The 13,620-nt window shown below is 35.0% G+C and overlaps 2 protein-coding genes across 7 annotated transcripts in view; one reads left to right on the top strand and one right to left on the bottom strand.

The window, feature by feature from the left end:
• Positions 1-9,121, top strand: part of CCNH (cyclin H) — a 109,627-nt gene extending 100,506 nt beyond the window's left edge. The window contains exon 10 of one of the 3 annotated variants that reach the window (XR_004961822.1): positions 9,015-9,121. Coding sequence is in view for 2 of the 3 variants with exons in the window: in XM_036280961.1 (XP_036136854.1) it covers positions 9,015-9,047 (33 nt within the window). In the remaining variant the exon portion in view is untranslated. The remainder of the gene's footprint in view (positions 1-9,014) is intronic. The other 2 variants (XM_036280961.1, XM_036280964.1) reach the window with 2 other exon arrangements.
• Positions 1-13,620, bottom strand: part of RASA1 (RAS p21 protein activator 1) — a 96,021-nt gene that overhangs the window by 71,291 nt on the left and 11,110 nt on the right. The gene's annotated exons all lie outside the window — the stretch shown is intronic.

The following is a 13,620-nucleotide window of genomic DNA, read 5'->3' as shown; positions in this document are numbered from 1 at the left end:
ATCTTTGTTGTTGTTGTTTTTGCTTAATCCCTTCACCTATTTCAGCAAGCCCCCCAAATCCCCTCCCCACTGAAGGCTGTCAGTCTGTTCTCTATATGTATGAGTCAGTTTCTATTTTGTTTGTATGTTTATTAGATTGCACAAATAAGTAAAATCATATGGTATTTGTCTTTCTCTGACTGGCTTGTTAGCATAATAACCACTAGGTCCATCCATGCTGTCACAAAGTAAGATTTTCTTCATTTTTATGGCTGAGTAGTATTTCTTTTTGCAAATGTACCACAGCCTATTTATCCACGCATTTACTGATGGACACTTGGGCTGCTTGCAAATCTTGGCTGTTGTAAACAATGCTGCAATGAACATAGGGGTGGTACATATTCTTTTGATTAGTGCGTCAAGTTTCTCTGAACATATTCCCAGGAGTAGAACTGCTGAGTCATAAGGCAGTTTCATTTTTAATTTTTTGAGATAACTCCATACTGTTTTCCACAGGGGCTGCACCACTCTACATTCCCACCAACAATGCACAAGGGTTCCCTTTTCTTCACATCCTTACCAACACTTGCTGTTTGTTGATTTATTGGTAATAGCCCTTCTGACAGGTGTGAGGTGATACCTCATCGTGTTTTTAATTTGCATTTCTCTGATGATTAGTGACGCTGAACATCTTTTTCATGTGTCTATTGGCCATCTGTATGGTTTCTTTGGAGAAGTATCTATATAGGTCCTTTGCCCATTTTTATTTGGATTTTTTGGTGTTGAGTTTTATGAGTTCTTTATACATTTTGGATTAACCCTTTATCAGATACATCATTGATGAATATGTTCCCCCATTCAGTGGTTTTTTTCATTTTGTTGATGGTTTCCTTTGCTGTGCAAAAACCTTTTTGTTTGATGCTGTACCTTTTGTTTATTTTTCCTTTTGTTTCCCTTGCTTGAAGAGATGTATCAGAAAAAATATTGCTCTGAAAAATGTCTGAGATTTTACTGCCTATGCTTTCTTATAGGTTTTTTATGGTTTCAAGTCTAACATTTAAGTCTTTACTCCAGTTTGAGTTTGTTCTTGTGCATGGTGTAAGTTGGTGGTCTAGTTTCACTTTTTTGTACGTATCTGTCCAATTTTCCCAACAGCACTTATTGAATAGACTATCTTTACCCCATCGTATGTTCTTGCCTCCTCTATCAAATAGTAATTGACCACAAAGGCATGGGTTGATTTCTGTGCTCTCTATTCTGTTGCACTGATCTACATGCCTGTTTTTATGCCAGTACTATGCTGTTTTGATTACTATGGTCTTGTAGTATAGTTTGATTATCAGTTAGCATGATTCCTCAAACTTTGTTCTTTCTCAAGATTGCTGTGTAGATAACAAATACATTCTTCTCAAGCTCACATAGAACATTCACCAAAACAGACTATGGGCCATAAAAATAACAAAAATTTAAAAATTAAGAAATTTAAAATAGAGATCATAAAATGTCTGGTTTCGGAGAACAATGGAATTAATAAGGAAATCAGTATAAGGAAGACAGCTTCAAAATCCCCAAATATTTAATGATTAAACAACACCCTTCTAAATAATACATGCATCAAAGACTAAATCTCAAGAAAAATGAAAATATATTTTGAATTAAATTATAACAAGTATACAACTTATTAAAATGTGTAAGATCTAGTAAAAATAGTCCTTAGAAATTTATAGCACTGAAAGCATAAATTAGAAAAAAATTAAAATCAATAATCTAAGCTTTCATCATGGGAAACAAAAAAAGAGCAAATTAAACCCAAATTAAGCAGAAGAAAAGAAACAAATTTAGAGCAAAACTCAATTTTTTGCAACTGAAGTTAAAAACAGGAAATGAACTGAGAAAAATCAATAAAACCAAAAGTTGATTCTTTGAAAAGATCAATAAAATCGATAAGCCTCTAGCCAGGCTAAGAAAAAAAAAAAAAGGATACAAATTACTAATACCAAAAATTAAAGAGGGGACATCAAAAGATAATAAAGAAACACAATAAATGACTCAGTGCCCACAGGTTTAATAACCTAAATGAAATGGACCCATTCCTTAAAAAACACAAATTACAATTTGCCAAAACTCACATAAGAATAGACAATCTAGCCCAGCCAGTGTGGCTCAGTGATTGAGCATCGACCCACGCACCAAGAGGTTGCTAGTTTGATTCCTGGTCAGGGCACATGCCCAGGTTGTGGGCCAAATCCCCAGTAGGGGGCATGCAGGAGGCAGCCAATCAATGTTCTTGCTCACTGATGTTTCTATCTCTATCTCCCTCTCCTTTCCTCTCTCTAAAAATCAATAAAAAAATAAAATAATTAAAAAAAGAAAGAATAGACAATCTGAATAGGCCTATATCTATTAAAGAAATTGAATCAACGATTAATAACCTTCCAAAACAGAAAGTATCAGGCCCATGGGACAGCACCAGTGAATTATACCAACATTTCAGGAAGAAATTTTAACAATTCTCTACAATTTTTTCTAGAATATAGAAGTAGAGGGAATTCTTCCTAACTGATTCTATGAGGCCACCGTAATCCTAATACCAAAACCCAACAAAGAAATTACAAGGAAACTAAACATCAGTATCTCTCAAGTACACAGATGGAAAAATCTTCAACAAATTACTAGCAAATAAAATCCAACATTATATAAAAATTATACAGCATTACCTAGTGAAATTTATCCCATGTATGCAAGGCTGGTTTAACATCTGAAAATTAATGTAATCCATCACACATCAACAAGCTAGTCAAGAAAAATCACACAAGCATATAAAAAGATGAAGAAAAAACATTCAGCAAAATCCAACACCCGTTAATGATAAGACAAAACCTCTTAAAAATCTGAGAGCATGAAGGAACTTCCTTAACTTGTTATGATCTTACAGCTTTAAAGAACTTAACAACCTTAAAAGACTTTACATAAAACCTACAACTGACACAACTGACATCACATTTGATGGCAAGAAACTTGAAGTTTCCTAAGTTGGGAACAAGGCAAGGATGCCTTCTCTCACCACTCCTTTTCATGATCATAATGGAACTCTTAACGGATTAGACAAGGAAATAAAAGGTATACAATTGGGAAGGAAGAAATAAAACTGTCATTATGTACAAATGACATGATTTTCTATGTAAAAAAATCCAAAAGAATCAACAACAAACTCCTGAAACTAATAACAGCAGGGTTGCAGGACACCGGTTAATATACAAAAGCCAGTATCTTTCCTATATACCTGCTGTGGATGAGTGGAATTTGACATTTGAAACACATTACCATTTATATGAACACCAAAAAAAAGTAAACAAAAAAACCACAAGTATAAATCTAACATGTATAAGACCCATGAGGAAAACTACAAAACTCTGATGAACAAAATGGAGAGATATTCCACATCCATTGTCCATTTTCCCCCAACCTAATCTACATTGTAGGCAATCTCAATCAAAATTCCAGCAAGTCATTTTGTAAATATCAACAAACTATAGTTGACCTTTGAACAATGCACAGGTGAGTAGTGCCAACCCCTCACACAGCTGGAAAGCCAAGTATAATGTTTAGCTTCCCCAAAACTTAACTACTAATAGCCAGCCTACTGTTGACTGGAAACCTATAATATAAACAGTCGATTAACATATATTTTATATGTTATATTCATCATATACTGCACGAAAATACATTTACAGTATATATTGAAAAAAGTCCACATGTAAGTAAACCCGTACAGTTCTAACTCATGATGTTTAAGGGTCAACTGCAATTTTAAAGTTTATTGGAGAAGACCCAGAAAAGCAAATCCAACATTGAAGAAAGAGAATAAAGTTGGAAAACTGACATCGTCTGACTTCAAGGTTTATTATAAAACTATAGTAATCAAGAAAGGGTGGCACTGAAAGAACATACAAATAGGTAAATGGACCAGAACAGAGAGCCCAGTAATAGATCCACATAAATAGTCAACTCATCTTGGACAAAGAAGAAAAGGCAATAGAATGGAGCAAAGAGAGTTTTTACAAGAAATGGTGCTGCTGCCCTGGCCGGTTTGGCTCAGCGGTTAGAGCATTGGCCTGCGGTCCAGAGAGACCTGGGTTCGGTTCCCGCTAAGGGCACGTGCCTCGGTTGCAGTTTGTCCCCAGCCCCGGTTGGGTTGTGCGGGTGGCAGCCACTCGATGTGCCCCTTTCACGTCGATGTTTCTCTCTCTCTCCCTCTCTTTCCCTCCCACTCTATCTGAACAAAAAATGGAAAAATGTCCTCCAGTGAGGATAAAAAAAAGAAAAAAATGGTGCTGCAATAACTGGATTTCCACATGCAAAAAAAATTAATCTAGACAAAGACCTTATATCTGTCACAAAAATTATCTCAAAATGGAGTACACACCTAAATGTAAAAGGTAAAACTATTAAAGTCCTAGAAAAGAACATAGGAGAAAAACCTGAATGACCCTGGCCACAGTGAAGTTTTAGATACACCACCAAAGGCATTACTCATAAAAGAAACAATAGGTAACTAGACTTCATTAAAATTCAAAGTTTCTGCTCCATGAAAGACAATATCCAGAGAGTGAGAAAACAAGCCACAGGCTAGGAGAAAATATATGCAAAAAACACATCTACCTATAAGCACTGACACTTAGATTAACCAAATCCCACACACTGATTGATACCAGTGCTGGCAAGGATACGGAACAGCAGGAACTTGCATTCACGGCTGAAGGGAATGCAAAATGATACAGCCACTACGGAAGAGTTTGGAGATTTCTTAAAAACTAAACATTCTTTTCTAGCTGATGTGGCTCCGTGGATTTAGTGTCGTCCCATGGACTGAGAGGTCCTGGTTTGATTCAGTCAGGGCACATGCCTGGGGTACAGGCTTGATTCCGACTAGGGGGTGTGCAGGAGGCAGCTGATTGATGTTTCTCTCTCACATTGATATTTTTATCTCTCTCCCCCTTCCTCTCACTCTAAAAAAATATATAAATGCATATTAAAAAAACAACTAAACATTATTGCCATGTAATACAGCATTTGTGTACCTAAGTATTTTCCCAAATGAATTGAAAACTTATGTCCACAGAAAAAACTCCACGCAGATGTTTATATCCGTTTTGTTCTTAACTACCAAAATCTGGAAGCAATGAAGATGTCCTATAGTGGGTGAATGAATACATAAACTGAGGTACATCTAAACAAGGGAATAATATTCAGCACTAAAAAGAAATGAGCTATCAAGTAATGAAAACACACAGGAACCATAAATACACACTATTAAGTTTAAAGTCAAACTGAAAGGCTACATGCAGTCTGATTCCAACTATATGATATTTTCTGAAACAGGCAAAACTATGGAGACAATAAAAAGATTGCCAGAGGTTGAGAAGGGGAAGGAGAGATAAATAGCACCACCATTAAGGCAGTTGAACTATTCTGTATGATACTACAGTGGAGGATACATGTCATTTTACATTGGTCAAAATCCAAAAAATGTATAGCGACAAGAGTAAATCATAGTGTAAACCATGGACTTTGGGTGATAATGATGAATGTAGGTTCATCGATTTTAACAAGTGTACCACTGTGCTACGGGATGTTGCTAGTAGAGGAGATTAACAGTGCATGTGTAGGGACAGGATATACGAGAATTCTCTGTACCTACTGTTCAATTTTGCCTTGAACTTAAAATTGCTCTAAAAATCAAAGTTTACTAATTTAAAAAAATGAGTTGGGTAAAATATCACCATTCCTTTTAAGCCTATCTACAAGCATTCACCATTTTACTCAAACAGCATTCTTGTTAATTATCCATTACTTTTAACCATTGAATCCTACGCCTTTTCTTTTCCTTTACATTGATACATGTAATTTATTTCCAACAGTTTACAATATGCAGGTAGTGAGGACACAACAACTAACAACACAATTACTAGCCCCCATAACATTTACATTTTAGCAGAAGAAAGAAACATGTAATTAAATAATTATTAGTGGTGAGAGCACTGAGAACTACAGAAGTGTATAATGAACAACACAATCTAGTCGTCAAAGGGCCCGAACCAAAGGTGATCGTTAAGGTATTTAAAGAATAAGCAGGAGTAAGGTTGTGTTAAGGAGGGGTGGTGTGAGAAACCAACATGGCCAAATGCCTGAGGTAGGATAAAACTTGGTTCCAACACTTTTTCTGACAAGCATCCTTCTAGCCCTTATTATTTCGAAGAGATCACTGTAAAAAAACATGAAACAAAAGGGTAAGGTGCTAGGCAGAATTAATTTGCTGGCTGCCAAAAGACTTCATAAAGTAACAATAGCCATGGTAACCTCTCCAGGGTCTGCAAATCAAATGCAAGTTAGTCAACTTTCAAGAGTTGACTACACTCAAGATTGTCGATCCACTCTAACAAAGCTTACAAATGACTAATATGGAAACCACAACAATTTTTGTATTAATAACAAAAAAGTAAAAGCCTGCATGTATCTCTTCCCATCTTATTCTCCCCTGCAAGTCTGCTAAGCAGGAAGCAAACTGTAATCCTAAGGTTGTGTAATGAAAAATGCCAACTATAAAATGTCAAAGAAATGATAAAGAGAAAAAAAAATCCCCATTTTAGCAATTTCATTACAACAGTTATAATTGATTTGCGTAAAAAATCATGAGTACTAATATCACTGGGTACCTATTATTTATTAATTACCTTTTTTAATGGCAAAATCTGGTGAATCCCCTTAAACCAAGTTCAAACTTACATACATCATCAACAGGACAACTGACATCGTGCACCCCTGGATGTAAAGTACCAAGAACTGATGACTAATAAAGTATTTCTGCCAAGAACGGTTAACCTGAATCTAATTATGAGGAAACAATCAGACGAATACAAATTGAGACAACTGCAAAACAACTTTCCTGGATTCTTCAAAATGTCAATATCATAAAAGAAAAAAAAAAAGTTGAGGGAACTGTTCTAGATTAAAGGAGACTAAACAGATAAATTAACGTCAATTCATTAAAATAAACAGATATAAAGAACATTATATGAACTGAGGATATCTGAATATGAATGGTGTATTAATGTTCAATTTGTTTAATTTGGCTCTGTAGTTACTGTCCTTAGGAAATATATGATGAAGTCTTTAAGAGAGAAGGGACATGATTTCTACAAACAGTTCAGTATAAATAATATATGTATGAATAAAGCCAAGGGATAAACAAATGAGGCCAAATGTAAATAAAAGGATATATGGTTTCTTAGTACACTATCCTTACAACTTTTCTGCAGATGTTTTCAACATGAAAAGTTGTTAGGGACCTGGCCAGTTTGCTCAGTGGTTAGAACGTTGGCCCACGGACCTGAGAGGCTCGGGTTCAGTTCCCGCTAAGGGCACACACCTCGGTTGCAGTATGTCCCCTGCCCCGGTTGGGGTCGTGTGGGTGGCAACCACTCGATGTTTCTCTCTCACATCGATGTTTCTCTTTGTCTTCCTCTCTCTCTCCCTCCCACTGTACCTCAAGATAATAATGCAAAAATGTCATCGGGTGAGGATTAAAAAATATATATATATTGTTAGGAAGGTTCCTTATTGAGCATGAAATCTGGACAAAAGGATGTAGATAATTTATATATTTAATAAAAACATACATTCAATAAAAATTATAACTGCACCAGAAACAAACAGGATTCATTCTTGAGCTTGAAAAAAAAAACCCACTCCTTTGAACTTAGATATGTGATCACTGCCAAGCTTACCCTTAATAAAGCCCCTTTTTCTTATGAGTCCATTGTGACCATTTCATTTGCTACAGTCTCATTATTTAAATATGTCAATAACACCAACCACTTACCACCAGGTGTTTCTAGCCAGATGCTTCTGTAATTCATCACATGTTAATTTAACTGAGATATTGTGGTTTAAATCTCTAAGAAAACACTTCTTCCCAAGTTTGTTTGATGAGATCACTATTGCCAGGGCTTGAGAAGAAATCTTTATTTTTTGTCACTACACATCACCTTCAGTAACATCTTAGCTTCACTCAGAAGCATGAATGAGAATTTGTCACATAATCAAGTAGGGAGAAGGGCAAACCAGACAGAAGAAACAGCAAATGGAGACAAAATAGCACAGTAAATTTAAAAATAAACAGTATAGTACTGCAGAAATACAAAATATTAGAGAACAGAGGTATCATCTCACACCTGTCAGAATGGCTGCCATCAACAAATCATCAAACAAGTGTTGGCGAGGGTGTAGAGAAAAGGGGACTCTAGTACACTGCTGGTGGGAATGCAGACTGATGCAGCCACTATGGAGAACAATATGGTGTTACTTCAAAAAATTAAAAATTGAACTTCCATTTGACCCAGTGATCCCACTTCTAGGAATATACCCTAAGAAACCTGAAACACCAATCAGAAAGAATATATGTACCCCCACGTTTATAGTAGGACTATTTACAATACCTAAGATCTGGAAACAGCCCAAGTATCCATCAGTAGACGAATGGATAAAAAAGTGGTATGTATACATAATGAAGTACTATGCAGCTGTAAGAAAGAAAGATCTCTTATCCTTTGAGACGACATGGAGGGACCTGGAAAGTATTATCCTAAGCAAAACAAGCTAAGCAGAAAAAGACAAATACCACATGATCTCACTTATATATGGAATATAATGAACATAACAGTCTGAGGAATAGGGTAGACCCAAAGACATGGAAGTAGGGTACAGACTGACAACCCTCAGTGGAGGGGGTGGTGGGAGGAGGGAAGAGATAAACCACAGAACTTATATGCATGTACGCATAACCAATGGACATTAACAACAAAGCCGGGGACGGGGTGGGGGGAATGGGGAGGAGGGTGTCAATGGGGTAAAAAAGGAGCAACATCTGTAACAAAAATAAAATTTAAAAATAAAAAAACCAAAATATTAGAGAACAGGTTAATTTGCCACTGTATGTCATACTAAAGTAAGCTTTAATTTTTTGTCTCAATCAGGTCTCAAGCCATTGGGTCAAGAAATCAATTTAGGAAGTCACAACCAGAACTTTTTTTAATAAAGTGAAATAGAAGAGAACAGAATAGAAGAAAACACTAAATAGTGTGAACCACATGTTATAAGGGTAAGTTGGCTTCATTACACTTTTGTTTCTATTATATGTCTGCTTATTTGTATGTGCTGGGTCACAGACATAAAATCTATTTCTTTTGGTGAATCATAGTCAAAATTAGGTTTGAAAGTCACTACTGTCTAGACAATGGAGACTCATGGAAAGGTTTCAAGAAAGAGTCCACTTGTCTTTACAAAACCATCCTGGCAATAATATAAAGTAGTGTTTCAATTTTTTGAGAGTCTCAATTTTTTTTAAAGTAGAATAAAACGGAGTTTAAAAAAAAAAATAGAATGCACCATGAGCAGTAATTAAAAAGGGTATTTTTTTATGCAATTTGGGTTTCATGTTTTATTTGTTTACACACATACAAGTTCTGTGTCATAGTATACATTGAATTTCTTAATTTTTACTTGGATGAAATTTTAAAAATTGAAAACCACTGACAAAGAGAGTTATTAATTGGCAGAGAAAGAGATCGGGGAAAGTGAGAAAATTAAAATTACTCCAAAAGGAGGAAACAGAAAATGAGGTTCTGAAGTCATAGAAGATAAAATAAATGTTAGCTTCTAAAGCAATTTAGGAGGTAGAAAAGAACAATTTTAGTAAATAATTAGGTTGGAGTGGGGAAAGAAGAAAAAGAAAAGCTGACTGACTGAAATCTTAAAACTGTTTTGAAAAGTTAAGTAGAAGAGGATGCATTCTATTTATTCCACACACCTACATTCTACATTACAGTGCGCAAGCTCCTCAACATGGCATTTAAAACATACCACGATTTGTCTGCTAGTTATTATATTCCAACTCTTCTTCTATTGCACTCACTCACAGACCCTGTGCACTAGCAAATAATGCCATATTCACAAAAATCAATGCTAATATATAAAAGGTACTATTTCTTCATAGCACTCTAAGATTTTGTGTGATTTCTGACACTAAACTATTGTGTTAAATGTTATTTTATCACATTACATAGATTAGGTCCCTGAAATACAGTGTCAAAATAAAAATATTAGGCCCTGGTCGGTTAGGCTCAGCGATTGGAACATCGGCCTGCAGACCAGAGAGTCCCGGGTTCAGTTCCCACTAGGGGCATGTACCAAAAAAATAAAATAAATTAAATTAAAATATGTGTGTGTGTGTGTGTGTGTATTATTCACTTTTATAATTATTTCAAAAATGGCTTCATGATGAAAACATAATAATCAAGAATTCTAGTATTAAATAGAGGATACAGTCTCCTGTCAGTGTAAGGTTTGTGTTCCTTTGTTCTGGATTCCATGAAAAATGTAAACGTATGTAATAACTAAAAGCAAACATCAAGCCACGTTAACTCATCTTTAATTTCTAGCAATAACAAATGTAGAGAATTGTTACAGGCTTCCAAAGAACTACTGTGAATTAATTTAAAATTTATTTCTCTAACCATCAGCCATAAGCATCGCTGTGTCCCATAAGTAAATAAATGCAGTAGCCATTCACTCTAGATACCTGAATTTGTTTTCTTAGGTAGAAACTAAAAGCCAATAAAATATTCCTTACAGTCACTATTTAACTCAGTGCTTAGGAATTTACCCTAAATTCATGCTTAGGTAGCTACCCTAAAACTCTAATGTGAAACAAGGCTTACCATATATATGATGAACAACCTTATAGTCACTTAAGTGAAACAATGTGTGAAAGAATTTCTAAATTTCTACACAGTTGTTGCTTAATAAATGATTAAGGAAGCTAACAATGATTAAGTTAAAAAAAACAACTATTTCTCTTGAAAGGAGATAAACACCTGTGAAATAAAAAAGGCCTATTATTACTTCCCATTAAAATTTAAGGAGGCATTTATTTATTTACATATCCATAAGTATATGCATAACAAGACATATCTACGCTTTTTCTAAGATAATCTTCCAAATACATGTATGTACCCAAACACATTCAATTACCTATAAACATGTATATTAAAGTACTTAAAGTAATTAACATATATATGTACATACATGTACAAATACACACACACTCTCTCTTTCTCTTTCTCTCTCGTCTCTCTCTCTTCATATACACTTCAATATATAGCTGAGCCTTGCCCTGGCTGGTTTGGCTCAGCGGTTGTAGCATTGGCCTACAGACCAGAGAGTCCTGGGTTCGGTTCCCGCTAGGGGCATGTACCAAAAAAATATATATATACAGCTGAGCCTTGAACAATGTGGGGATTAGGAGTACTGACCCCATGTAGTAGAAAATTCACTTCTAACTTCTGACTCCCCCAAAACTCTACTCTTCCCTCAGTAACTGCAGAGATTGGTTCAAGGACCCCCCCCCCCACACACACACACACAAATATATCAAAATCCACAGATGCTTAAGTCCCTTATATCAAATAGCATAGAACAATGCAAATATGAGTTGGCACCTCCTGTGTGCAGATTCCCAACAGCATATTAAAAATACTGTTTTTGGCCCTGGCCAGGTGGCTCAGTTGGTTAGAGCACCATCCTGTACATGAAAACATGTTCTACGTTCAATACTACAGTCAGGGCACATAACTAGGTTGCAGGTTTTATCTCCCAGTCTGGGCACTTAGGGGAGACAACCAATCAATGTTTGTTCATATCCATATGTCTCTACCACCCTCCTCCACTTTCTCTCTCTAAAAATTAATAAAAACATATCCTCATGTTCAGGATTAAGAAAAAGAAAATACTGTTTTCAATCTGTCATTGGTTAAATCAGAGGATGCAAAACCAGGGGATATGAAGATCTCACTGTGTATTTACTTTAAAATCTGCATATAGGTGAACCTGCAGGGGTCAAACACATGTTGTTCAAGAGTCAAATTATTTATTTCATATATACTGAAATACTTAAACACTATGTAAAATGCCTAAAGAGAGATATTAATCTAATGCCTCAAAGAAGTTCATTCTCCTATTGAAATAATTTTTCTGAATTGTTAATGGGGGAAAAAGAACAAGGAGCAGTGTACCCTAGTGGTTAAAAGTTGACTGTGGGGAAACAACTTGGATTTTAAACATTTGGTAGTTCTGTGACCTGGGAAACTTACTCAAAACTCGTTACCTCAATTTTCTCATATGTAAAAGCATTAGCTATAATTATGGGGGGGGGGGGGCAATGGGAATATATACACATTTCCATTCAGGTATGCATATAATATACAAAAATGTTACAGTAGCTATCTTTGGTAGTAAAAGAGTGATTTTATTTTCTAACAGTCTCCAAATTTTCTAGAGTAAACATATATTAATCATACTTAGAGGAAAAAATTATTTTAAAATTTTTATAGAAAATGTCTAACATATAATCAAAAATCACCCATCATACCTAGAACCCAGAAAATCACTACTTGAATGAAAAAAAGATAATCAACAGACTTCAAAACTGATATAGATGAGATATTAAAATTACCTAAGATGTTTTAAGTAGCCATCATAAAAATTTTCATCAATAAATTAAAAATTCCCTTGAAACAAAAAGAAAATCCAAGCCAAAAACTATAAATTATAAAAAACACAAAACAAATTGAAATTAGAGAACTGTAAAATAAAAAAAGAAATAAACCTACTGGATGGGCTCAAGAGTAGGAATTACAAAGGACAGAATTATTGAATTTAAGGAGGGATCAACAAAATTTCACCAATCTGAACAAGAAAAAGAAAAATGAAAAGAAATGAACAAAGTCTCAAAGATATATGGAACAATAACAAAAGATCCACGTCCATATCACTGGAGTCCTACAATGAAAAGAGAAAGAGAGCAGAGTTGAAAGAGCATTAAAAAATAATGGATGAAAACTTTTAAATGTGGAGAAAAACATAAACCTACAGATTCAAATGAGCAAACGACAAACAGGTAAATGCACAGAAATTACCCCCTTGCCATATCATCATTATGAATCTAAAAACATAGACAAAGAAAAAAAATCTCCTAAGCAACCACAAAGAAAGGATGCATTACCTATGGAGGAACACCAATTCAAATGACAGCAGATTTCTTATCTGAAACCACAAAGGTCGGAAGAAAGAAAGAAACAATTTTTCAAGTACTAAAAGAAAAGAACTGTCAACCATGAATTCTACATCTAATAAAGGTATCTTTCAAAAATGAAGAGGATATAAAGACATAACAAGCAAAGAAAAACTAAGGATACTTATTACTAGCAGACATATCACTAGCAGATGTCAAAAGAGTGGAAAGGCAACCCATGTAATGAAAAAACATTTGCAAACCATTTATCTGAAAAGGGATTGATATCTAAAATATTGAAAAAGAAAAAAAACAAACAAGAAAAAGACATAACCTGATTTAAAAATGGGCAAAAAAACCTTGAAGAAACATTTCTCCAAAGATACACAAATGGCAAATAAACATAAAAAGATGCTCACTCACTATTCATCAAGAAAATGCAAATCAAAACCATGAAGAGATCCCATCCCACATCCATTGGAACAGCCATTAGGGAGGGTGGGGAGAGAGAG

Source organism: Molossus molossus, unplaced genomic scaffold (genome assembly GCF_014108415.1).
Source record: "Molossus molossus isolate mMolMol1 unplaced genomic scaffold, mMolMol1.p scaffold_m16_p_3, whole genome shotgun sequence".
Lineage (NCBI taxonomy): Eukaryota > Metazoa > Chordata > Mammalia > Chiroptera > Molossidae > Molossus > Molossus molossus.
The sequence above is the reverse complement of the archived record's forward strand: the minus strand, read 5'-3'. Positions and strand labels throughout refer to the sequence as shown.